Source organism: Monodon monoceros, unplaced genomic scaffold (assembly GCF_005190385.1).
Source record: "Monodon monoceros isolate NGI ecotype Baffin Bay Population unplaced genomic scaffold, NGI_Narwhal_1 Super_Scaffold_5, whole genome shotgun sequence".
NCBI classification, from domain to species: Eukaryota; Metazoa; Chordata; class Mammalia; order Artiodactyla; family Monodontidae; genus Monodon; species Monodon monoceros.
This window is the reverse complement of record NW_021703782.1, coordinates 14869110-14896891: the sequence shown is the minus strand read 5'-3', so window position 1 is coordinate 14896891 and position 27782 is coordinate 14869110. Positions and strand designations below refer to the sequence as shown.

The following is a 27782-nucleotide window of genomic DNA, read 5'->3' as shown; positions in this document are numbered from 1 at the left end:
TCCCTTGCTTGGGGACAGCACCAGCATTAGGGAGAGTGCCCAATCACACCCTTCGTCCCGATTATTAACAGCACCTCCCCGTTCACTCTCAAAAACGTCTTGTTTCAGTGGATGAATTACATGCTCAGCTTAACCCTTAGTCACCCACCTGCCTGTCGCAGAAACCCAAGGGTCATCCCAACTCTCTCCTTCCCTGCAATCCCCGTTCCTCCACAGTCACCAAGCTCCATGGATTCGACCTCCTTTACACCCTCAAGCTCAGGCCCCGGTCTAGGCCATCGCCCTTCTGTTTCAGCAGGTGCTCTCCCTGACTCCAGCCTCACCTTTCTTCCATCCTCCCACCTGCACCTCAGTGACCTACCCAAGTGACCTTCCTGAATTGCTAATCCGATCACATCCACCAGCCTAAAAATCGAACGGTGACGCCCCTTCCCCAGTCTGGCTTTACAATAAAATTCAGACTCCACACCAGGGCCCACGAACCAGCATCTGTGGCCCCTCAGAGCATGGTCCTGCCCTCTCTGGAGCCTCATCCCACACCTGGACAGCCCTGCTCCCCTGTCTATCCCCTGCCTAGTCACGAGCACAGGTCAGCTTGGGGTCACCCCCTCCTGGAGGCCGCTCCTGGCCCTCGTGGTACCTGAGGTTCCTGTCCTGAAGCACTGACACCGCGTCCCTGCTATCTGTCCACCTGTCTGTCTCCCCACCTTAGACTTGGGAGCTCCATGACGGTGCCCTTTATCTTTGAATCTCCAGCACTAAGAGGGTGCCTGTGTGTTCCATCAGCATTTGTTAGTGAATCATTTCACATCCCCAACACCAAATTGCGTGTCGGCGGCTGTCCCAGGAGCAAGTGCACTTAGCTGCCCCGGCATGTGTGCACGCTCCCTCTCGGCATCTTTTCCTGAACGAGCCGGGTGGGCCTGCCTCACCCATCAGGGGCTGCTCTGACCAGAACTACCCTGCGTGTCGGCACCCTGTGTCCTGCCTCTGCTAACTATTTCATGACAGCAGCAGCTCCCATTTTTCTCTCTGTGCGTAAAAAGAAGGATGGGAGGTGGGCCGGGGAGCTCCGAGGTCTCTTTCATCGAGGAGCATCTGTGACTCTACCACACGTGGACGTCTCCAGATTTCCAGGGCTCTATAAGATTTGTGCCCAGACTTGTGTCTCTACCTTGGGCTGCCAAGGGCAGGGAGGTGGTCCCCAAAAGGCAGCCACAGAGATGCTGCAGGCCCAGGGTGACATGGGGACGTGCCTGCCCAGCCCGGGAGGAGGACACTCAGGGTCACCAGCTTTCTGGGGAGGAGAATAGGGCTGAGCCGAGTCTGACTGGAAAGCCGAGGGACTGCAGGAAGGACAGCTGTGGTCTGCGTTCCTTCCTTCCAATGCAATGCACATTCCCCACGTAACAGCAATTTCTTCCCTTCAAAAGGATTCCAGCGGGTTAAATTCAAGGTGAAGAATAAGTCCCAGTTAAGAAGCTTCTCGAGGGCCTTTCAGTCTTCACTGGCTTGAGAAGGGATGCGTTTTGAGATGTTTGCCTCTTAATGTTTGTCACAGCACCAGGGGAGAAAAGCTTCCTCTTACCTCAGCACCTCTCTCAGCCCTCAGCGGCTGTCGGCACCAGGACCATCCACATTTTCCTGTACTACTTTGCCTTCTCGGGAGCCCACCTGACTTCCTCTTCTCTCTCTGCTTCCTCCTACCCACCCCAGACCCCATCCACCCTGGCGGAGGAGAGACTAGTGCTGACCCGGCGTTCTGCAGAGGCGCCAGGACACCCAGCAGCTTAAGGTGCAAACCGCTGGGCTCACACACCTCAGAGCTCCCCCTCCAGAAGGCGTCCGTCCACCTGCCGTTCATGCACTCCTTCATTCATTCATTTGGCCACCTGGCCACCCAGTCAGCCAACACGGGGTCTGCGATGCTGGTAGGGACTGTGGGTGGTTCAGAGAAATACAACACGTGGTCTTGCTTTCCTAGAGCTTATAAACTGGTTGACGCTATGGGAGATATGAATAAGCAATACAAGACAGAGGCAAGTAAACACTGGGTTTGGAGAGCAGGGGAAAAACGCTTGGAGAAAGAAGAGACCTGACTGAGATGGGGGTGGGACCCAGAGGGAGGCAGTCAGGGAAGGCTTCTTGGAGGAGGAAGCATCTTGGTAGGGGCAGGGTGTCCCAGAGTACAGGGTCCAAGTCTGGGGAAGTGGCCTGAGCAATGGTGTGCAGGCAGGAAGACCCCTGCTGGGCACAGAGACGCTGTCCCCTGACCTCTGGGCCCCTCATTCCAGGGCTTCGGGGCTTGCTCGGTGGGGGGGCTCCCTGAGCATGTCCACTGGCAGCTGCTGCTTTGGTGGCATTGTTTTAATCCCCTTTGAAGCAAGGCACTGTCCCCACATAGCCAGTCACCAACCTCTTGCTTTTTCCATCAGGCCCTGTCCCAGAGGAAATGCCTTCATTTTCTTCTCTGTTACTAAGGACTCAGGCTCCCCCGCCCCCACTTTTGAGGGGCCCTGCACCTTCTCTTGTTTTTCCTACCCAACATCCTTTCCCCCTTCTGATAACCTGCACCTTGATTCTCCTTTGGGGGAACCATCCTCTTCTGCTCTCAGCCCTTGTAGATTAAGTGGGGCTGCCCAGCATCACTGTTTGGGTCAGGGATGGTCATGTAATCCAAACAGGACAAGTCTTGAGACCTTTAATGATTGGATGGGGTCAATCTATTGCCAGTGGGTTAATAAACTAGTAAAACATAACTCTGAAGGTGATGAGGTCATCTTTGGCACCACAAGGAAAGAGTCTATTTACATAAAAAACGAGCACAGAAAAAAAGTAGAGAAAAGGGACAGATAGATTCCTGGTGACGTTGTTTGAGCACCTGGATCCAGCCATGCCTGAAGTATTCCCTGGAGTTTTCAGTTTGTGAACCAGTAATACCTTCCCTCTTTTTTGGCACAAGCCAGTTTGAGTTGATTTTTGTCACTTGCTACTAACAGTCTTGACTAAAGAAATACTTAACTTGATGAGCACATTAAATGAAACGACACATGAATAGTCTCCAACATAAAGTAAGTACCACATGATAAATGGAAGTTTTTGATACTCTAGCTGAACCTGCCTTCTCAAAGGGCAAATTTCCATAAACTTTAGTTCTATAGCAGTAGAATACTACTTTTTCCTTCTTTCCACCACTCTGACCAAGCCGTCCTTTGTGAAATCTCTGCCCTCCTTGGATTTCTTAACCTCAGCTCTGCATCCTTCCTAAATCTCCAGGTTTTCTCCCCTGCCCCACCTCTGAGCTGAGACAGGATAGGAGATTTCAGGATATGGAGGAGGTGATATCTTCTCTGCGTTTTGTGTCCGTACCCCAGGACAATCAGTACCAACTAGACCGGATCAAATGCAAAAGCTTCCCAAACTGGCTTTAAACTTGTCTCTCTTAAGGGCACCAGGTACTCAGGAAAGTCTACACTGCCATCTAGTGGACATCTGTAGCAATATCACATGGGATGGAGCTCTTGGCTTAGACTCCCTCTTGGGACAGTCATTGGACTGTGAAAGTATTTGGTCCAAACTCTTCACTCCTTAAGAACAAGTGAATTAAGGGTGAAGGCGAGAGTCTTGTCCCATGGGACAGCGTTATACTCTTCCCTAGAGGATTAGGCTCCTGCCCTGCTCCTGTCCTGAGTTACAATCACCGAGGCTTACGTTTCCTCTGCTTGTCCTGCCTGTCCAGGGGTGTGACCCAGCCCAAGGGTTTCCGGTGGGGAGGGCTAATGTGTGCGTGTGTGCGCGTGCATGTGCATGCGTGTGCATGTGTGCCAGGCTTGGGAGGATTGAGGGAGAGGACACCCAGAAGGCCTCTTCATGACTTGCTTGCTTAGCCTCCCAGAGGAAAGGATGTTTGTCACGGTGACAAACACAATAGCCTGTCAAAGGCTATTCATGTTCTTCATGTTCTCAGCCTCATAAATTGAGACATATCGCCACTTATTTGTTCCCTGATAGTGAAAGGCAGTTAAAGAAAGAAAAATCTCGGGAATTCCCTGGCAGTCCAGAGGTTAGGACTCAGCACTCTCACTGCTGGGGCCCCGGGTTTGATCCCTGGTCGGAGAAACAAGATCCTGCAAGCCCTGAGGTGCTGCCAGAGAAAAAAAAAAAAGAAGAAGAAAGAAAAATCTTCCCCTCTGCTTCCTAGTAGCCTGTGCAGCTCCCCACCCTAGAGCCTATTACCTAGGTATACCTGTGTTGACAGCCCCCAGGCTGGACCGACAGAAGGGAGGAGCCCTCTGTGGACTCTCCCTGCCACGGTGAACAGAGGGGACCAGAAAGCTGACCGCAGTGCGCATGTGGTCACATCCAGACCATGACCCTTCTGTCTCCACGCCTTCGTGGCCCAAGTCCTGGACACATCACAGTCCTTGTGCCTAGGTTGACACTGGCACCTCTGACTAAAACACGCAGACAAAGCGAGGGTCACCCTCCACCCCTGACACTTTGGGGGCTCAGCCTAGAGTCAAGGAAGAAAGAGACATTGACCAGGACACTGGAGCAGCTTTCCCAGCAGCTGCAGCCCCGTTTCCCACTCCCCAGCGCCCTTCCCCAGGTTTATCGCATCCCCAAGCCAAGGGAAGCTTCCAGAACAAGATGATGCCAATCATCTCCCAGCAAAAGGAAGAGTTATTTACAATTCTTAAAATGTTTCTATTTTTTATTTCCTACACCTTGGGGCAAACTTCTGAGCGACTGTCATATTGCAATGCCCGAGAGTCAAGGGCACTGACCTCTGCTTGTTTAACCTACGTGAGAGGCGCTGCCCGTTAAGAGCCAGGTCCCTCCCCATCCAGATCACTCTGAAAGCCCAGCCACTCTGCACCTTGAGAAGCAACTCCCCACAAGCCCCTCTCTCCTCCTTCTCTCTGCCGACTCCAAAGCACACCCTGGCTGGTCGCCACGTTGACTGAGGAGCCAGGCTCAGGGGCCCAGGAGAGGGAGAGGCCCCGGCGGAGCGGCCCCTGAGCCCAACCAAAGCTCCCGCCCGCAGCCCTCCTACCCACCCCAACCTCCTCCAAGGCGGCGGGGCTGCTCTAAAGAAGGCCCGTGCTTATGGCAACGGCCATCTGGTACCACCAAAGCCAACCCAGCTGGCTCTGCACGTGGCTTCATGTCACCCAGATGAGCAAACCCAGAGGGAACTCGAGACCCATGACCCTCCCATCCAGCCAGGCTGGCTCACTCACGTCCAAGGCCCCAGGGAACTTGACGATCGGCTCGGTCCAGTAGGTGATCTTCTGTCTGTAGTTGTTGCATTCCGGAACAACCATGCAGCCGAGGTTCCCCAACTCTGGGTAGAAAACCTTAAGGCCCCTATGGAGAGAGGGAGGTGGTTGGCCCATGTCAGGATCTTAGGGGAGCCCGGGGTGCATAAGGCTTCAGTCTGACCTGTGTAGCCTAAGAGTTACTTGACCACTTGTGCCTCAGCTTCTCTACCTGTAAAATGGGGACACTAATAATACCTATTTGTAGGGTCGCTAAGAGGAGTAAAATGGTGATTCGTGTTTACAACAGAGCCTGGCAGGTTATCAGGGGTCAGAAAGTATTCATTACTCTCAGTGTTTACTTCTCAAAAAATATATACATCCAGAGGCAAACCTGGTCAGTGTCTTTAAAGTAGGACTGGGTGTGTAAGAACAATATATTCACATTGCTTTTCTGGAATGTTCTTATTACATAAAGAAAGGTTTAGCAAGTTAGCACAGGCTTCTTCATGGGCACAGACTTCTCTGGTCCCTAAATAATCAAGACCCTCTCCATACCTGCAAATCCCACCAGTAATTAAATAACCCACTTCTTTGGGTGATGCATTGCCCCTACCCTAGGCTCTCAATCTGCCATTCACTGTGCTTTCAAAATGCAAATATCTCTCAGGGGGTAAAACATCTAGTCACTAAGTCTGTGGTGTGCATCCATTTATCTACTTTCTCCCTGAGAAGCTCTGAACTGCACAAGTGCCCTGAGAACTGGGCTTGCCGTGCAGGCTGATCCCACACCTTCACCAGGGTTAGACTTAAGGGCTCACTTGTATTTGAAACTCAGGGATGGAAGCCAGGCTTTCAAACAGATACAGGAAAAACATCTCTGTGTCAACTTTTTTTTTTTTTTTTTTTTTTTTGCTTGCCCTTCTTCCCTATCCTACTGTCACGTTTTATCACCAAGGCCTGGGGTCATTTGGTTAAGATGATTCACTCAGCCTTTCCAAAAGCGCAGCATGGCAGACCAGCTCCACAGTGGTCACCCGGAGCTGGCCACGTTTCCTGCTGGGGGTGATGCCTGAAGGGGACCCCTGAGAATGTCACTGGGGGAGTAGATCTGGAGGGGAGCTCCCGAGGTCAGGACCCGGGAGAAGTACAGGGATCACTTCCCGCTGGAGAGTCCCACATTCCCCCTCCCACCACCCCACCCCTTCCAGTGGATCCTGAGGTCCTGCCTTGGGCAGAGGTAGCCCAAGTCTGCAGACACAGGATGCTTCCTCAGACCGGCACCCCCAAGGCCAGGACTCAGGCCCCTTGAAGCAGGACTATTCACTGAAGCCAGTTTAACTCCTTGCAAGTTTACAGTAGCGCCTTTCCAATGGCATAGTTTTAATAGCTTTTAAAGAAGTTTTAGAGGATGGATTTTCATTTCTCATCACGGCAGCATTTTAAGGACTTTTTGGGTTGTTTCTGCCACAGTTCCCTGCCACTGCAGCTATCGAGATCTGGGGCTGAGAGAGGGGACCCTCTACTGGCAGAGAGATGGAGATTCAGCCCACAGCCCGGAACTGGGAGAGGCAAGGGGTGGGGAGGAGGGAAACTGAGGACCAGAGGGGGCCTTCCCCAGGGAACAAAAGTGTCTCCTCTTTTGATCCCAGTAGAACTGCTGCAAATGTTAAAACAGTTAAGCAAAATCACCGAGTTGACATTTGGTGAGTGGGCCTAAAGCCCCAGAGAGTGCCTTCATAGGGTACATGCCAGGGGACCAGGAGTGAGGTCTGTCCCCCCCAGGTTCCCGTCATACCCACGGAGCGCTGCCTGCCCAGGGATGGAAGCCCACATGTTGCCTGCAAGTCACATCCTTCAGATGAGACTGTAGCCCCAGCCAACAGCTGGACTGCAGTCTCCTGAGAGCCTGGGCCAGAGGTGCCCAGCTGGGCCACGCGCAGAGAAACCGAGGCGATAAACGTGTGCTGCTGCTAGGTTTGGGGTATTGTGCTGTAGGCAATAGAGAAGGGCTGCATAGTCTTGTCTGCACTTCCCTGGGACTGGATGGTCACAGAAGTCCCTTCAGCATTGTAAGAACCAGATCAGGTATGAAAAAAGCTCTGAATCCCACCTGCCCCAAAGCGAGGGAGACCAAAAGGCCCATGGAAGGAAGGCAGCCTTCACAGAGGCGCCTGGGGGCTCGGGGGGCACCCCACCCTCTGCTGCATGGTTCTCAGTGTGGGTCTGTCTCCAACTGACTCTTCTCGAAAGCGGGGGCCCAGAACAAAGCCCCTAAGGAGGAACTGAAGGATGGGAGGTGGATGCCCAGAGAAGAAAGAGCAGCGGGTGAAGGCGGGGGGCATGACATCTGTGTCCAAACAGCTGAAGGACCCTCCAGAGGAACAGAGAGTAGATTTGTTCTATGCAGTGCCTGGGGGCAAAACTAGGAAGAATGGGGTGAAGTGAAAGAAAGGCAGCCCCTGCCTTGACATAAAGGTGTTCCCTCTGAGGTGGAAGCTTTTCAGCACAGAAGAGAGGGCTTTGGGAGGCAGGTCCTGGTCCCTGGGAGAGTCCACTGAGGCCACCAGTGCGGAGGCAGCAGGGAGAGAGGTGTTGAGTAGATTCACCCATTGGGTCCGGGTTGGACGACTATGGTTCTTTCACTTCTGAGACCGAGCCTAGGGTTCTGACTCTCCGAGTTTTTGTCAGTCTAGTCTGGCTTTCTCAGGAGTGGGTAAGGTATTATTCTGGGAGAACTTTTCTCTTAACAATGTTTCCCCACTGCTTGTCACAGCACAAAAAATTCCTCCCTTATAGATTAATACCTTTAGGTATTGAGTCCTAACTTCAAGAGTTCCCTATTAGACTCTAACAATACCCGTGAGAGGAGGTGCTTTTCTGGGGGCAGTCTCTTGGTGGAGTCAGAAGCCTGAACTGAGCAGGGCTCTTGGGGAGGGGGCTCCAGCATACTGATCTCTCCTCTGGGGTCTGATATGTCCTTGATATGTTCTCATTCAGTGGTGATCTTTTACAAACAAAAGCTTCCCTTGTGCAATGATGATTTACAATCAAAAGGCATCGTCCTAGCATGCAGGCTTAGTGCTGTAAGTCCATGTTTCTCAAACTGGGGATCTGCTGGTGTCTTCTAAGAAGTCCTGAGAATGACTCCTGCAATGGACTGAAAAATCCTTATGTTGAAATCCCAGCCCCCAGTGAGATGGAATTAGGAAGTGGGGCCATTGGGAGGTGGAACCCTCATGAATGGGATTAGCACCCTTATAAAAGAGTCCCCAGAGAGCTCTCTCACCCCTTCCACCCTGTGGGAAACAGCAAGAAGATGGCCATCTATGAGTCAGGAAGCAAGTTCTCACCAGACACAGAATCTGCTGGTAACTCGATCTTGGACTTCTCAACCTCCAGAGTGCTGGGAAATAATTTTTTGTTCTTTATAAGCCACCCAGTCTGTGGCATTGTGTTATAGCAGCCCAGATAGACTGAGAGAGCTCCCCTTTACTTGAGATGATCTGGGCCCTGGATGAAGGTCAGCAGCTAAAGGTGGGTGGGGAAAGAGCATGAGTGTAGCCAGACGAGGGGGGTTGAATCCTAGCTCTGCCACTTGTCAGGTGTGTGAGCACTGTGGGCAAGTTATTGAATCTCTGGGGATTCCTCATCTTCAAAATGGAGATGATAACACCTACTTGGTGGGTTATGTTAACAATGAAATAAGTCAAAGATTTAAAATCACCAGCAGAACTCCTGGCATGTAGCAGGTGCCCCAGAGCTCCCGCATGTGCCACAGTACACAGGCCACCAGGGTGCGAGTGTGTGGATGTCTGCAGGGCCGAGCCTGGGGCAGCTGGGGTGCAAGCTGGTCTCCTCCAGTGACCGTACACATGTGATCACATTCTACGTGTTCCACAGTGAACATACAGAGGCGCTCTGTATGGGGCTGTGATCATAGCCCGGCCTGGCCTTGCCCTGGGCCTGCTGTCATCCCCAGCTTGCGGGGCTTGACTTGCCTGCCAGAGGGAAAGGCCTGTCCGCCCCCGGGAAGGTCCCACTCAGCAGAGCACCCAGAGCATTGGTGCCCACATAGCAGGGGCAGCCGTTCCCTCCTGCCCCACACAAAACTGCACCCAGGACTGTTTCACCAGAGTTAAAAAATGTATTGATAGGAACAAAATCAGTGTCGATTTTTTTTGGGGGGGGGAATTCAACTATCTAACGTTTTTGGTTTTTTTTTGCGGTACGCAGGCCTCTCACTGTCGTGGCCTCTCCCGTTGCGGAGCACAGGCTCCGGACGCGCAGGCTCAGCGGCCATGGCTCACGGGCCCAGCCGCTCCGCGGCATGTGGGATCTTCCCGGACCGGGGCATGAACCCGTGTCCCCTGCATCGGCAGGCGGACTCTCAACCACTGCGCCACCAGGGAAGCCCTATCTAACTTTTTAAGTTAGATAAACTTAAAAAGTTTTTCTTTCTAAAAGTCATGTCTGTAAGAACTCAAATGTACTCAAGGAGACAGAGTAAGAAGTGAGAGTCCTTGACCCGCTCTGACCTCTGATGGCCTCAGTGGGATGCCAGTGTCCTCGGCCACCAGGCTGGCAGAGGGTGTTGGCAGCAACGTGGCCTGGGCAGCCCTCAGGATGGCCCATGACTCCAGGACAATGAAGACTGGCTTTTCTGACCCACAGTGGGTGAGGAGAGAGCTGACCTCTGATGCAGAGGGGGAGAAGCTTGCACCGTTGGAAGGGACACAGCCAGCCTCCCACGCCCAGCCTCTTCTTTGAACGACGTCCAGTGGCCACACTCCTGCCTGTCCTGACATTCCTGGGGCCTTGTTAGAGAAAAGCAAACAACTACCTCTCACAGGGAGGGTACCATCACACACCGTGTGTCAAATGCCACTTTTCTTTAAAATGCCACTTTGTTAGGGGGAAGGAGCCTTCAAGGCTGTAGGCAGGGATGGTCTCTCTTGGGCTCGCAGCAGGGAGGGTGAGGCCAGCCCCACAGGGCCCCTCCGGTGTGGAGGCCCCAGGGGGAGCCGGCCAGGTCCGTGTGCCCTCCCGATCCTGGAAGAACCGCCGTCTGGACGGACGGCCCGGGCCTGTCTCAAAGTCCTTCCCTGGGTGTTGTCCTCCAGCCAGGTGGCCCCAGAGCTGACTCATGCTCTGCCTGTCCACAGAGGCTGCCTTGTGAGGCAGTGGCCCTCGGTTCCCGGAGCCCTCCTCCCTCTGCCCTCTGGGGTAGGGGGGCCTCCCAGCCTTACTTGCAGAGGACAGTGTCGTTGTCAGGCAGGGCCTCGTACACGCACGGGTCCTTGTCCCCCTCGTCTCCGGTGGCCACCATCGTGAGGCCCAGGAGCAGGGCTGCCACGGCCAGCCTCATGGTCCAGCTCTTGGGCACCTGGAATGGAAGGAGCCCGTAGTGCTGCTGGCCCTCTGCAGGGGGCGCCCTTCCCACCCCGCAGCCCCCAACCCCGGGGACCCACCTGGTGGGAGAGAGCCCTCTGCTCAGCAGGGAGAAAGGTGGGCGCAGCCTGGGCTCCGGCAGCTAATCCGCCACCAGACACAAGTACCTTGGGCGGCCCTGGGCCTCCTCCCAGCTGGACTCAACTGACAGTCGTGGCCGAGGCCCCGCCTCCATGAGAGCAGGGCCGTGCCGTCACTGTGTCCTGCTGCCAGGGCACAGAGCAGGCTGCAGAGCAGGAGGGTTTATACAAGCCTCCTGCGAGGCCCTCGTCCTGCACACACACACACACCCAAGTTGCCCCGTGCGCGGTCAGTCGGCTGAGGGCCAGCCCGCTCCTTTGGCTTTAAGGCAAACCCTGGGAGGCTGGTGACCCCCGGCTTCAGCTTCTGGGGGTGCTGATGAGGGCCCCAACTTGCTGGGTTGTCTAGGAGCAGGAGTGAGACTGGGCTGTGCCCCTTGCACAGCTCTGCTTCTCCCGCCCACAGCTCCTCTGCCACCTGTCTTGACAACCTTGGGACTGTCGGACGGTGGCCATGGTTGGACGCGGTGACCCTGTGTAGGAAGGGCTGCTGCACGAGGGGTAGGGCCGCCGGGCCCCGGGCCAGCTCCGGAGGGCCAGCTGAGGACAGAAGGGCGCATCCCGCTACAGCTTGCCGCGGTGCTGATCTCAGCACTCTCCCAAAATAATAGTCCCTGGAGAAGAAGGCCAGCAGGGCTGCTCGAGAAGGGGACCGCGTGCACAGCACCGTGCTGGGAGGAGGGGGTGCACCCCGAACCAGTTGGCTGGGACCGCAGGGCGGCCTGCGTTCCCTAGGGAACAGGCCAGCAGGAGGCAGGAGTGTGTGGAGCTCTGACTGGATCCAGAGCGGGTGGGAGTGGGCGCGATGGGGGGAGATCAAAGACAGTTCTCCCACCTTGGGGGGATGGATTGGGGGGGACCGAGGACTCCTGGGTTCTGCTCTGAGCTCCTCCACAGGGCTGGAGGGCCCCATGCCTCTCTAGAACACACCACATTCATCCTTCAAAAACAAGTGATCCCGTTGCCCTTGTGCTTGGCTAAGGAAGATGAGATCGTAGCTCTGCAGCCTATGCAGATAGATCTTTATAGAAACCGTTTTCAGCTGAGTTTGCTTTCCGCTTGAATTCCTGCTTCCAGGATCCCAACTTCCAGCAAAAAGCCTTTCCTTGAGGTTACAAATGAAACACATTTCTCAATAATCAGACTCCCTGAAGTATGACTAGGGCTCCCCCATAGATCCTTCCCAAGATCTCCCCTACTGGAGAGTGTCTCCTAGCAGCCTCCCCACAAGACGGTTGTGAAAATAAAATGAAATGAATTATGTAAGGCACTTAGTAAGGTGCCTGGCACATAGAGAATGCTCAATAATTAAAGGATAGTGTAAATATTCTTCCACAGATCCATCCATCCCTTCATTCATTCCCACACAATCCATCTCACCAGCAGGTAGGAGCACCTCCTATGTGCTGAGCCCTGTGCTGGTCCCTGGGCATGGGCTGACCATGGTCCCTGTCCTCATGGAGCTCACAGGACAGCCAGAGCCAGAGGATGATGGTGCCAGAATGGTCATCCAAGGCCAAGAGACTCCTGTCTTCAAAGTGGCAGCCACTAGAGATGCCAGAACTTTCGTGGGTGCCAACAGCTCTTAGCCCCAGTGACGAATGGCTGTTGGGAGGTGGGGGCCAGTCCACGGTGCAGGCTTGTTCCTGTGGAGCCCACTCACGTCAGCAATTCCTCCCTACTCAGTGAGCACCAGGCTTTTAGTACTGAATCCTCATGATGATGATTTTCTGAGGTAGGTACTATTATGATCCCATTTTACAGAGGGGAAGACTGAGGCACAGAGAGGTTAGCTGACCTGGGTCACATGGGTAGTAACTGGCCGACCTGGGATTTGAACCCTCGCTGGCTGACTCCATGCTCCTTAACCATTTTGCTCTACTGCCCCCTCTTGCAGCTCCACTGTGCCTCCACTTACTCCCCCTCTATGCCCTTTGTTCTTGGAATAAAGCCCCGAATCCTCCAGGTGTCCCACAATGCCCTGCAAGATCTGGCTCTTCCTGCCTCTCTAGCCACGTCTTTCTACTCTCCGCCTGTCCTCAAACTATTTCCTGCCCCAGGGCCTTCCTATGCTCCGCCCTCACTTCCCAGTCCATCCTGGGGGATCCCGAAGGGTCATTTCTTCAGAGAAACTTGCTCTGACACCGAGACTCGTTAGATTCCCGTTATGCAGAATCAGAGCAATTTACTCCTTTTCTTATTGTTCTTATATGTTTGTAAAATAGTTTTGTAGTTATTTACTTAGTGATTTGCTTATAGTCTCCCCATCCCCCAGCCTACAAGCTTCTCAGAGGCAGTACTAGTCTGTGTCTAGCTTTCCCTGGTGGGCCTAGATGCTAAATAAATTCTTGTTTGAATGCCTGACAAACTTGCCACTTCTGTTTCTGATCGTCCTTATTTCACTTAATAGCTCCTAACTCTATAAATATCAGAAGGAAGCTAACCACTCAGGTTGGCTTCGGGCCCTGGATCCCTTTTGCTTATTTATCTAACTTTCTTTGGCTTGTTTTTGTACGGAGAGATCTGACAGAATGCAGCGGTTCTTGGTGTTTTTGAATCTGATCCTTTCCTTGGGGAGTTACAGGACTTGGCTTTGAACTCAGAGTCCAAGATTGGAGAGCCACATTCAAGCCTGGGGAGCACAGCTCCCCATTTCCATCACCAGCCTGTTTTGCTCAATTGCTTCACTCTAGAGGCACCATCTCCCGACCCCTCGGTGCCCATCCCTGAAGCTGCCTTCTCTTCCTTCAGGCACCTGGGCTGAGACCACCTCCCAACACCATCAATAAGGCCAAATCGGTTGGCTTCCTGAGATGTCCTGGTCCTTCCAGACACCTGGGTCTACTGGACCAGTGCTCCTGGAACACTCTACCCCCCTCCCATCCCTCCAGGCCTCCTGTGCCTGACACCCCCCCATCACTGCCCAAGTGTCACCTCCTTTCTCTACCCAGACGCAGACTCTCATGCTTTCCCTCTCTCCTCAACCTTTCCATTTATGCCTTCAGGAATCGCTGTACTGCAGGGACCAAATTCCCCCTCATTCTTTTCTTTCAATCCTCATTAAAAAAAAATTGAAATATAATTCACATACCATAAAATTCACTCCTTTAACGTGTACAATTCAGTGGGTTTTAGTATAAAAATTACTAAAGGATGTGCAACCATCAACACTAATTCCAGAACATTTTCATCACCCCAAAGGAGCCCAAATAACTCATTAGCAGTTGCTGCCTATTCCTTCCTCCCCCAGAGCCTGGGAACCACTAAATCTTTCTATCTTTGTAGGTGTGCTTATTCTGGACATTTCATATAGATGGAATTATACTATATGTGTTCTTTTGTGACTGGCTTCTTTCACTTTAGCATAGTGTTTTTAAGGTCCATCATGTTGTATCATGTATCAGTACTTCATTCCTTTTTATGGCTGAATAATCTTCCACTGTATGGATATACCACATTTTATTTATCCACTCAGTTGATAGACATTCGGGTTGTTTCCACTTTTTGGCTATTACTAGTAATGCCTTTAAAAACATTTGTGTACATTTTGCTTTGTTTTGCTTGTGAACCTACATTTTCAATTCTCTTGGGTTATGCCTAGGAGTAGAATTGTTAGGTCATATGATAATTCCATGTTTAACAGTTTGAGGAACTGCCAGTCTGTTTTCCAAAGTGGTGGTTACATTTGACATTCCTACCAGCAGTGAGGGTTCTAATTTCTCCACATCCTCAGTAGTGCTTATTGTTTCTTTTTTAATTATAGCTAGCCTAGTGAGCATGAAGTGGTATTTTATGTCATTTTGATTTGCATTTTAATAATGATTAATGATGTGGAACATCTTTTCATGAACTTTTGGCTATTTGTATATCTTCTTTAGAGAAATGTCCATTCAAATCCTTTGCCCATTTAAAAAATTGATTGTCTTCTTATTGTGTAATATGGGTTCTTTATATATTCTGGATGTTAGACACTGATAAAAGTGTTTTGATATTTATAGCAAACACCTTTTAACCGCCCCTGAGTTTATGTTAATGAGGCGACTTTTGGAAAGCACCTAAGCTGGTTGCCAGGGGAACCAAACACGTGATTGGAGGGTTAGAACTTTCAGTTCCTCCCACCCCCTCACCTCCACGGAGGAGAGGGGGGCTGGAGATTGAATCAATCACCAGTGGCCAATAATTTAATCGATCATATCTATATTATGAAACTTCCATGAAAACCCAAAAGGATGGGATTCAGAGAGCTTCTAGGTTGGTAAACTTGTGGAGATTTGGGGAAAGTGGCACACTCAGAGAGCATGGAACCTCCACGCCCCTTCCTGCATACCTCACACTACACATCTCTTGTATCTGAGGCTGTTCCTGAGTTATATCCTTTTGTGATAAACTTGTAATCTAGTAAGTAAAATGTTTCTCTGAGTTTTGTGAGCCGCCCTAGCAAATTAATTAAACCCAAGAAGGGGTCGTTGGAACCTCTAACCTATACCCTGTAGGTCAGAAGCTCAGGTGACAACCTGGATTTTGATTGGCACCAGAAGTTGGGGCGAAGTCTTGTAGAACTGAGCCTTTAACCTGTGAGAGCTGATGCTATCTTCAGGTAAGTAGCGTCAGAATTGAGTTGAACTGTAGGATACCCAGATGGTGTCAGAGAATTGCTTGGTGTGGGGAAAAAATTCACACATTAGAACTGGTGTCAGAACTGTGGACCCTCATTGGATATTTGATTTGTAAATATTTTCTCCCATTCTGTGGGTTGTCTTTTTCTTTTCTTTATAGTGTACTTTGATACACAAAGTTTTTAAATTTGATGAAGTCCAACTTATCTATTTTTTCTTTTGTTCTCTATGCTTTTGGGGTCATATGCAACAAATCGTTGCCAAAGCCAGTGTTATGAAACTTAACTCCTATGTTTTCTTCTAGGAGTTTTACAGTCTTGGCTCTTACATTTACATCGTTGATCCATTGACTTATTTTTTGCATCTGGTGTTAGGTAAAGTTCCAATTTCATTCTTTTGCATGTAGCTATCCAGTTGTTCCAACACCGTTTGCCAAAAGGACTTTGCTTTCCCCATTGAAACCCCTTTACCTCCACCTCCTGCCATAACCAGAGCCTCCCTGTCCCCTTGAGAAGCTGCTTCTCCATGTATCTCAGGTTTGGGAGGTAAGGTCAATGAGCACCCCCACTCCCCTTTGGTGCTTCTAGATCATGATCTCTCAGCCTTCTTGTCAAAATCTAAACTTCATGGGGCTTATTCCATCTGAAATACTTCTAATCAGTGTCATCTGCCTTCCTACCGCTCTTTGTTCACTGAAGACATTGCTACTTGGCATGGGGACTTTGTTTCCTGCTCCAAGTCTTGCTATCGACCCTGGGTGACATCTATATCTATGGGTCACCTCTTCCAACACCTCCAGACTCTCTTCCCATGGCGACTTCTTAGACACTGTCATCGCTGAAACCGTTCCATGCCGAAAATCTTAAATTCAAGCAGCCATTCTGATGACAAGCTCTTCTCCTTCCTAGTCACTCATTTTGTTACTCCCACTGCATCTAGTCTTCCATCTCATTCCGAACTTCAATCTTTTAACCACTCTCCTTTCTCCTTATCTATGTTTGTGCCTGGGCCCTGGGAACGTTCATTTCTACTATTCACTTGCCAACATCTATATTGCTACCTCCTTACCCTCACGTTGTGGCTGTTGAGTGTAACTCCAATTTTGGACCAGTCCAAGGGTCTACCTGCTCCACTGTGCACCCTTGCTGCTCCCCACTCCCACTTATCTTCTTGGTACCTTACACCTTCTACAGAGCCTGGTGCAAAGGGATGAGGAAAAACACTGTGCTAAGTGAAAGAAGCCAGTCACAAAAGACTACATGTTGCATGATTCCATTTATATGAAATATCCAGAGTAGGGAAATATATAGGGAGAGAAAGTTGATTAGCTTAAATCTGGGGGTGGGTGGGTGGGTTAATGGGGAAGATAGGGGTGATAGCTAAAAGGTATGAAGTGTCTTTTGGAGGTGATGAAAGTGTTCTAAAGTGGACTGTGGTGATGGTTGCACACATCTGTAAATACACTAAAAACTGTTGAATTATACACTTTAAAAACCATTAAATTATACACATTTAACTTATACATACATACAATTTGGTGAATTGTGTAGTATGTGTAACATGTCTCAATAAAGCTGTTTAAAAAACAATCCAAGGGGGACTTCCCTGGGGGTCCAGTGGTAAAGAATCCACCTTACAATGCTGGGGATGTGGGTTCGATCCCTTGTCAGGGAACTAAGGTCCCACATGCCGTGGGGCAACTAAGCCCACATGCCAAAACTACTGAGCTCATGCACCTCAGTGAGAGAGCCCACATGTCACAAACTACAGAGTCCACGTGCTCTCACCCTGTGTGCCACAACTACAGAGCCCACATGCCCTGGAGCCTGCGTGCCACAACTAGAGAAGAGAAAACCTGCACGCCGCAACTAGAGAGAAGCCCGCGTGTCACAAAGAAAGATCCTACATGCCTCAATGAAGGTCCCACATACCACAACTAAGACCCAACGCAACCAAAAATAAAATAGTAAATAAATAAATAAATAAATAAATAAATCTTTAAAAAGAAAAATTCAGGGACTTTCCTGGTGGTCCAGTGGATAAGACTCCACACTTGCAGTGCAGGGGGCCTGGGTTTGATCTCTGGTCAGGAAACTAGATCCTGCATGCATGCTGCAACTAAAAAGTACGAAGGCCACAACGAAGAAGCCTGCGTGCTGCAACTAAAGATTCTGCATGTCTCAACGAAGATCCTGCATGCCACAACTAAGACCTGGAGCAGCCAAAATAAACAAACAAATAAAAACCTAACTAAATAAAAACAATCCAGGTAACATATGCAAAATGATGGACTAGGAAGTAAAGCTGTCACTGTTTGCAGACGACATGATACTATATAGAGAGAATCCTAAAGATGCTACCCGAAAACCACTAGAGCTAATCAATGAATTTGGTAAAGTTGCAGGATACAAAATTAATGCACAGAAATCTCTTGCATTCCTATACACTAATGATGAAAAATCTGAAGGAGAAATTAAGGAACCACTCCCATTTACAACTGCAACAAAAAGAATAAAATACCTAGGAATAAACCTACCTAGGGAGACAAAAGACTTGTATGCAGAAACTATAAGACACTGATGAAAGAAATTAAAGACGATATAAACAGATGGAGAGATATACCATGTTCCTAGATTGGAAGAATCAATATTGTGAAAATAACTATACTACTCCAAGCAATCTACAGATTCAATGCAATTCCTATCAAATTACCAATAGCATTTTTCACAGAACTGGAATAAAAAAACTTTTAAATTTGTATGGAAACACCAAATACCCTGAATAGCCAAAGCAATCTTGAGAAAGAAAAACGGGGCTGGAGGAATCAGGCTCCCTGACCTCAGACTATATTACAAAGCTACAATCATCAAAACAGTATGGTGCTGGCACAAAAACAGAAATATAGGTCAGTGGAACAGGATAGAAAGCCCAGAAGTAAACCCATGCACCTATGGTCAATTAATCTACAACAAAGGAGGCAAGAATATATAATGGAGAAAAGACAGTCTCTTCAATAAGTGGTGCTGGGAAAACTGGACAGCTATATGTAAAAGAATGAAATTAGAATTCTCTAACACCATACACAAAAATAAACTCAAAATGGATTAAAGACCTAAAAATAAAACCAGATACTGTAAAACTCCTAGAGGAAAGCATAGGCAAAACACTCTGACATAAATCACAGCAATATCTTTTTGGATCTGTCTCCTAGAGTAATGGAAATAGAAACAAAAATTAAAAAATGGGGCGTAATTAAAATTAAAAGCTTTTGCACAGCAAAGGAAACCATAAACAAAGCAAAGAGATAACCTACAGAAAGAGAGAAAATATTTGCAAATGATGCGACTGACAGGGGATTAATCTCCAAAATATACAAACAGCTCATACAGTTCAATATCAAAAAAAGCAAACAACCCAATCAAAAAATGGGCAGAAGATCTAAACAGACATTTCTCCAATGAAGACATACAGTTGGACACAAAACATATGAAAAGGTGCTCAACATTGCTAATTATTAGAGGAATGCAAATCAAAACTACAGTGAGGTATTACCTCACACTGGTCAAATGGCCATCATCAAAATATCTACAAATAATAAATGCTAGGGAGGATGTGTAGAAAAAGGAACCCTCCTACACTCTTGGTGGGAATGTAAATTGGTACAGCCACTATGGAGAATAGTATGGAGGTTCCTTAAAAAACTAAAAATAGAGCTACCATATGATCCCACAATCCCACTCCTGAACATATATCTGGAGAAAAACATAATTTGAAAATATACATGCACCCCAATGTTCATTGCGGCACTATTAACAATTGCCAAGATGTGGAAGCAACCTAAGTGTCCATCAACAGATGAATGGATAAAGAAGATGTGGTATATATACACAATGGAATATTACTTAGCCATAAAAAAGAATGAAATAATGCCATTTACAGCAACATGGATGGACCTAGAGATTAACATACTAAGTGAAGTAAGCCAGATAAAGACAAATATCATATGATATCACCTATATGTGGAATCTAAAAAAATGATACAAATGAATTTATTTATAAAACAGAAATAGACTCACAGACATAGAAAACAAACTTATGGTTACCAAAGGGGATGGAGGGGGATAAATTAGTAGTTTGGAAAAAAAAAAAAAAAGAAAGAAAGAAAAGAAAAAGCTACTTTCAAAGTAGTAGAAAATTTCATGACGTGTTCACTTGCCTTTGCCCCACCCCCTCTTTGGCATAGTTCAGTCTTGCTTTGGAGGAGACTGCAACCCAGTTACCAGTTTTCTCCCTCAAATCAGAGGGAGCAGAGCAGACCTTATTGCAGTGTTCTAACCTATCAAGGAATTGTCTGAAGGACTAGTTTCTGTTTTGCCTAACTCAGATCTCAGAGGGGATAAGGAGTGGGCATTGTTCACAAAAGCTGCAGGGAAACTACAGATCCACAGACACCTGGGGCAAGAGATTATGGGTGAATACACATAAAAGGCAATCTAAGGCCCCAAGCAGAAGCTAGGATGAGACTCTTGGGGAAATTAAGACATTCAAAAACAGCTGTATATGTGGGGGAATTGAAAAAGCCACATGCAGGTCCAGGCAAGACACATGCTCAGAAAAGACCTGAGAAGACCTTAAGTTTTCATCTTGGGCTGATCCCTAGACCTAGAGCATACCCAGCTAATCAGTGAGGACTTCTCTGGCACATAGCCACTCTTAAAAGACTGGGAGAGGTGCTTGTTTCATTTAAATGCCCGGTTTTCAACAACAACAACAAAAGAAATCACAAGGTACAGGAAAACAAAGCCCATTCAAAGGAATAAAGTAGGTTGACACAAACTGTTGCTGAGGAAGGTCATACATCAGACATATCAGACAAAGAGTTTAAAATAACTGTCTTAAATACACTCAAAGAGCTAAAGGAAAATATGGACAAAGAATTACAGAAAATCAGGACAATAATATATGAACAAAATCAAAATATCAGCAAAAATATAAAAAATTATAAACTGGAACAAAACAAATTCTGGAGCTGAAAAATAACTGAAATGATCAATTTACTAGAGGGGTTTGGTAGCATTTTTGAGCAGAGAGAAAAAAATCAGTGAATTTGAAAATAGGAAAATAGAAATTATTGAGTCTGAATAGCAGGAAGAAAAAAGAATGAAGAAATGTAAACAGAGCATAAGAACTGTGGGACACTATCAAACAGACGAATGTATGCATGATGAGAGTCCCAGGAGAAAGAGAGAGAAGGGCCAGAGAGATTGTTTGAAGAAATAATGGCCAAAAACTTCCTAAATTCAATGAAGTCCATGAATCTACAAATACAAGAAGCTCAAAAAACTTCAAGCAGGATGAACTAAGAGAGACCCATACCAAGACGCATAACCAAACTGTTGAAAGACAAAAATAGGATTTTGAAAGCAGCAAAAGAGAAGGGACTTGTCATGCACAAGCGATCCTCAATAAGATTATCAACTGATTTCTCAGCAGAAACCTTGGAGGCCAGAAGGCATTGGGATGATATATTTAAGATATTTAAAGAAAAAACTGTCAACTGAGATTTCTATATCCAGCAAAACTGTCCTTTAAAATGAGAGAGAAATTAAGACATTCTTAGATAAACAAAAACTGAGGAAATCCATTACCTCTAGAGTTTCCCTGCAAGAAGTGGTTAACAAGAGTCCTTCAGGTTGAAATGAAAGGACAATAGACAGAAGACGAAGATATAAAGATCTCAAGTAGTGGTAAATACATGGGCAAACATAAAAGCCAGTATTATTATAATTTTTGTTTGTAATTCCACTTTTTAAAAGTATAGGATTTAAAAGACAAATACACAAAAGTAATTATAGATATATGTTAGTGAACAGACATATAAAGATGTAATTAGTGACATCAATAACACAAAGTGGGGGGTATAGTTACCCAGGAGTAGAGTTTTTGTATGTGATTGAAGTTAATTTGGTATTCATTCAAATTAGATTGTTATAACTTTAGGACATTATATATAATTCCCATGGTAACCACAAAATATATCTATAGGATATACACGAAAGGAAATGAGAAGGAAATAAAAACATGTCACTACAAACTCTTCCAAAAAATTAAGGTGGAGGGAGCACTTCCTAAGTCATTCTATGAGGCCAGCATTATCCTGATACCAAAACCAAAGACACTTTAAGAAAGGAGAACTATGGACCAATATTCTTTATGAACACTGATGTAAAAATCCTAGCAAATTGCATTCAGAAGCATATTAAAAGCATTATACAACATAAACAAGTGAGATTTATTTCTGGAATGCAAGAATGGTTCAACATACAAACATCAATCAATGTACTACCACAATCAGTCAATGTAATTGTGTTTATTCTGTTAATATCACATTAACAGAATAAAGGGAAAAGCCACATGATTATCTCAATTGATGCAGAAAAAGGATTTGATAAAATTCAACACCTTTTTTTGATAAAAACACTCAACAAACTAGGAAGAGAAGGAAACATCCTCATTCAATATGATAAAGGCCATATATGAAATACCCATAGCTAACATCATACTCAATGGTGAAAGACTGAAAAATTTTCCCTGAAGATCAGGAACAAAACAAATATATTGGGCTTCCCTGGTGGCACAGTGGTTAAGAATCTGCCTGCCAATGCAGGGGACACAGGTTTGAGCCCTGGTCCGGGAAGATCCCACATGCCGTGGAGCAACTAAGCCGTGAGCCACAACTACTGAGCCCGTGTGCCACAACTACTGAAGCCCGCTTGCCTAGATCCTGTGCTCCGCAACAAGAGAAGCCACCGCAATGAGAAGCCCACACACTGCAACGAAGAGTAGCCCCCGCTCGCCACAACTAGAGAAAGCCCACGTGCAGCAACAAAGATCCAACGCAGCCAAAAAAGATATAAATATTAAACAAACAAAAACAAATGTATTATCTTGCCAGGGATGCCATAGCAAAATATCACAGACTGGGTCGCTTAAAAAATAGAAATTTATTTTGTTATAGTTCTGGGGGTTGGAAGTTTAAGATCAAGGCGTCAGCAAAGGTGGTTTCTCCTGAGACCTCTTGGCTTGCAAATATTTATCTTTCTCACTGTGTCTTCACATGGTTTTTTCTCTGTGTGTGTGCAACCCTTGTGTTGCTTTGTGTGTTCAAATTTCCTCTTCTTACAGGATGTTAGTCATATTGGATTAGGGCCTATCCTAATGGTCTTATTTTATCTTAATCGCTTCTTTAAAGGCTCTATCTCAAAATATAGTCACATTCTGAGGTACTGAATATGGTTAGGGCTTTGATATATGAATTTTTGGAAAACACATTTCAGACCATGACGATAAGGATGCTCACTTTTACCACTACTATTCAACATACTCTTGGAAGTTCTAGCCAGAACAATTAAATGAAAAAAAAAGAAATAAAAGGAAAATTGAAAAGGAAGAAGGAAAATTATCTCTATGGTCAGATGACATAATTTTATATGTAGAAAACTCTAATGATTCAGAGTGAATTCGGCAAAGTTGCAGGATATGAGCTCAACACACAAAAATCAGTTTCATTTCTATACATTAAACAATCAAAACAGAAATTAGGGGAAAAAATCCATTTAGAATACCATCAGAAAGATGAAATACTGAGGAATTAACCTAACCAAGGAGGAGAAAGACTTGTACACTGAAAATTACAAAATGTTACTGAAAGAAATTAAAGAAGACACAAATTAATGGAAATAAATTCTGTGTTCATGGATTGGAAGCTTTAATGTTGTTAGGATGTCCATACTATCCAAAGTGATCTGTAGATTCAGTGCAATCCCTGTCAAAATACCAATGACATTTTTCACAGAAATAGAAAAATCCATCCTAAAATGCATATGGAATCCCAAGGGACCCTGAATAACCAAAAAGATACTGAAAAGAAGAATAAAGTTGGAGGATTCACAGCTCCTGATTTCAAGTGTTAGTACAAAACTGGGGTAATCAAAACAAAATGGAACTGGCATAAAGATAGATATATAGACCAGTGGAATAGAACAGAGAGCCCAGAAATAAACCCTTGCATATGTGGTGAGATGATTTTCAACAAGGGTGCCAAGACCATGGGGAAAGGACAGTCTTTTCAGTAAATGGTGCTGAAACAACTGGATAGCCACATGCAAAAGAATGATGTTGAACCCTTACCATCCACTATACACACACATTAACTCAAAAAGGATTGAAGACCTAAATGTAAGAGCTAACACTATGAAACTGTTAGAAGAAAACATAGGGGAAAGCTTTATAATATTGGATTTGTCAATAATTTCTTGGATATGGCACCGAAAACACAGACAACATAGTAAAAAATAAGTACATTGGACTTCATCAAAATTAAAAACTTCTAGCATCAAAGAATTCTATCAAGACAGTGAAAAGACAACTGCAGAATGAGAGAAAATATTTGCAAATCATAGGTCTGATAAGGCTTAATACCAGAATATAGAAAGAACTCCTACAACTCAAAAACAGCAAAATAAACAATTAAAAATTGTGCAAAATGCCTGATTAGATATTTCTCCAAAGAAGATATACAAATGGCCAATAAACACATGAGAAAATGCTCAACATCTCTAGTCATTAGGGAAATGCAAATCAAAACCACAATGAGATACCACTTCATACCCATTAGGATGGCTATTGCTAAACACATACAGACACAGATACACGAACACACAGAGAAAATAACAAGTGTTAGAGAGCATGTGAAGAAATTGGAACCCTTGCACATTGCTGGTAGGAATGGGAAATGGTGTAGCCACTGTGGAAAACAGTTTAGTCGTTCCTTAAAAAGCTAAACATAGAACTACCTTATGATCCAGCAGTTCTACTCCTGGACATATACACACAGGAATTTAAAGCAGGGACTGAAACAGATACTTGTATGCCAGTGTTCATTGCAGTCAAAAAGTGAAAACAATCCATGCATCAATCAACAGGTTAATAGATAAACAAAATGTGGTGTATACATATAATGAAATATTATTCAGCCATAAAAGGAAGGAGACTCTGACATATGATACAGTATGGTTGAACCCTGAAGACATTTTGCCAAGTGGAATAAGCCAGTGACAAAAAAGACAAATACTGTGGGATTCCACTGATCCTAAGTACCTGGAGTTATCAAATTCATAGCAAAATGATAATTTCCAGGGGCTATGAGAATGGGGAATTATTGCTTAATGGTTACAAATTTTCTTTTCTGTAATAAATGTTTTAGAAATACATAGTGGTGATGGTTGCACAACATTGTAAATTTAATTAATGCCACTGAATTGTACACTTCAAATGTTTAAAATGGTAAATTGTATGTTACGTATATTTTAACACAAGTGTGTGCACACACATGCCTGTGCACATAAACACAAATCCAAGGACCTAGTGTTCTCTAGAGCCCACTTTTGAAACACTGACCTAATCCATTTTCCTCACTGTATGGACAACGCAATCATCCTGTGTAGACTGCTGTCCATCCTCCCAGTCAGCTATGCTCTCCCCACCCTAAGGCCTTTGCAGAAGCTATTCTCTTTGCAAGGAGTGCCATTCTCTCCTGCCCCATGATCCATATGGCTAACTTTTGCTCACCCTTCAGGTGTTATTTAAACATTGCTTCCTTCGGGGAAACTTCTTGGGTATCCTCTCATATCTACATCCGGTATCTGCAATACTTCCACCATGATGGTACTATCAGACCATTTTTATTTGCCATTTACGTGTTGGTCTGTTATTTTACGGGGGAGGGACCATATGTATCCTGTGAATTGCCGTGTCTAGCACCTAGCACGGTGCCTGGGAAACAGCAGATGCTCAATTACCACTTAAAGAAGGAAGAGAATAAGGGAGGGCGGGGTGGATATAGACTTCCTGAAGGCCCCACCTCCACCTCTATTAATCTGGGTCTCACTTGTGCACCAGGGCAGTTTGTTTCTCTCTCTTTTTTTTTTTTTTTTGCAGTACGCGGGCCTCCCACCGCTGTGGCTTCTCCCATTGAGGAGCACAGGCTCCGGACGCGCAGGCTCAGCGGCCATGGCTCACGGGGCCAGCCGCTCCGCGGCATGTGGGATCTTCCTGGACTGGGGCACGAACCCGTGTCCCCTGCATCGGCAGGCAGACTCTCAACCACTGCGCCACCAGGGAAGCCCTGTTCCTTTCTTGATAGCAGTCATCACTATCTTCCTTCTACTCTAGCTCTCTGTGCATATATTTCATCCTGTGAGGGCCCCAATTATCTCTGCGTTCCCCACAGTACTTTGCACATAGTAGATGCTGGAAATAAACAAGCACACACAGTTAAAAACAATACGTTGTAAACAGACTATTCTGACCTTTTGCTGTCCTTCATATTAGGAGAACAGGAAAGAACCCCACAGTCTCTCAAAATGCACTTGGACCATCTTTTAGTTATCAGCTACTATCTGTTGCTGTTGTTCATGCGCCTTTCACTTCAGATGACCAATTTGGAAATTGTCTTGGAACGTAAAAGTATCAAAATGTGGGCTTCTCTGGTGGTGCAGTGGTTAAGAATCTGCCTGCCAATGCAGGAGACATGGATTCGAGCCCTGCTCAGGGAAGATCCCACACGCCGCGGAGCAACTAAGCCCGTGCGCCACCACTACTGAGTCTGTGCTCTAGAGCCCACGAGCCACAACTACTGAGCCCGAGTGCCACGACTGCTGAAGCCCGCGCGCCTAGAGCCCCTGCTCTGCAACAAGAGAAGCCACCCAATGAGAAGCCTACACACTGCAATGAAGAGTAGACCCTGCTCGCTGCAACTAGAGAAAATCCTGTGCGCAGCAACAAAGACCCAAGGCAGGTAAAACAAACAAACAAAAGTATCAAAATGTATATCATTTTCTTGTTATTTTAAGAATGCTTGCTTTCCTTCCATCACATTTTGTATTAGAGATCTTTAACTTATCAAGCTGAAGATATAGGAGTTGGTGGTGGTGACAGTGGGCAGGGCCAGGGGGCAGTGGCAGGGAGAGCTCCAGAGCTGTATTTTCTAGCAGTTACATTTCCCAAGAGTGAGGGGACTAATGGAGTGTCCGTGAGAAAAACCCAGACCTGGCTCTGCCCCAACTACTCCTCTTAGCCAAGGGCCTGCTAGACCTCTGGCTGGAAGCTAGGGGCCTGGGCCACTTCATTCCAGGGACACAAGTTCTCCTTTCCAAGAGCCCCAGGCTGCTGGTCTTAGCAACCAACCATTGACCTAATAAGCCCATTTCTTTAGCCACACAGAGTACATATTAATGAATCACTTCATCCACAGAATGGAAGGCCCCAGATGTGCTATGAAATGGTGGCATCTTTCAGGTTCGTTTGCTGCCATGGTACCCTTGGAAGGTTGAAAATTTTGTTTCTCCTCATGGAGGTGAGAAGTGAGCTTAGAGCCCACCAGAGCTGCGTATTTACCTGGCCCCCTCCTTTCACAAATAGTTCCAATCTCCAATTCTTCCCACGTTTAAAGATGGGAGGAAATGGGGATCCTTCTTCCCATGGAAGAGGAAATCAGGACCCCACAAAGGAAGGAAACTTTCTGAGTCTGTTACTTACTTCCTCAGTAAGGCCTGAATGAACTAAATCAGTAATGCTAATCCCATTAGTAATGCTAGTTCCCAGTCCAGAACTCCAGGAGTGAGAAATGTACCAAAGAGTCCTTTCTAGGAAAGTTAGATAAATGTTGGGTGCTCAGAGACAAGCATAGAAACTCCTTGAATAACAGCTTCAAATCATACAGAAATACCACCCTAAACATGCATTCCCTTAAGTTCTCCAGGCCACAGTTCTCATCCTTGAGGCCTCTCCCTTCTCTCTGTCTCTCTGTCGCTCTAGAAGGTCCTTATGGAAAGTCCCTACCTCACACCTCATACCCCACATAGGGGAGAAGAGCACTGTCACCTACTCAGAGCAGTGCAGGAGCTGTTCGGTGGTGATGGCTGCAGTGAAGCGAGCAATCCTGGCAGGTTTCTGGGCTGGAGAAGGTGCGGAGCAAGCTCCCTCCAGGATGCCCTAGAGTATGGGCCCTTAAGGCGATCAGGGTCTGGCGGTGTTCAGGGATTGGGAGTATAGGGAAGGCTCCTGGAGTAGCCAGCAGAGGAGGCAGTGGTTGGTCGTTGGGGAGGCAGTTGGAGAAAGTTCCAAGGAGTTCCAGGGAGGAGCTAATATGTAGGGTGGGAGAGAATAGGAAAAGAAGACCGGGTGGGCTTTCTGGCATTCCTCCTTCCAAGGACTCTACAGAAAACAGTGGAAATCACAGAGATGATTCTCTTACCTTTCAAGATACACTGTAAAGCTGGCAGAAGAGGCACTAGGGATGCACTAGGGATACA

The 27782-nt window shown here is 46.8% G+C and overlaps 1 protein-coding gene across 2 annotated transcripts in view; it reads right to left on the bottom strand.

The window, feature by feature from the left end:
• Positions 1–27782, bottom strand: part of PEBP4 (phosphatidylethanolamine binding protein 4) — a 257365-nt gene that overhangs the window by 202789 nt on the left and 26794 nt on the right. For both annotated transcript variants that reach the window (XM_029202411.1, XM_029202410.1), the window contains exons 2-3: positions 10511–10647; positions 5244–5370 (exon numbers count right to left, since the gene is read on the bottom strand). In XM_029202411.1, coding sequence (XP_029058244.1) covers positions 5244–5370; positions 10511–10629 — 246 coding nt within the window. In that variant the 5' untranslated portion in view covers positions 10630–10647. The remainder of the gene's footprint in view (positions 1–5243; positions 5371–10510; positions 10648–27782) is intronic.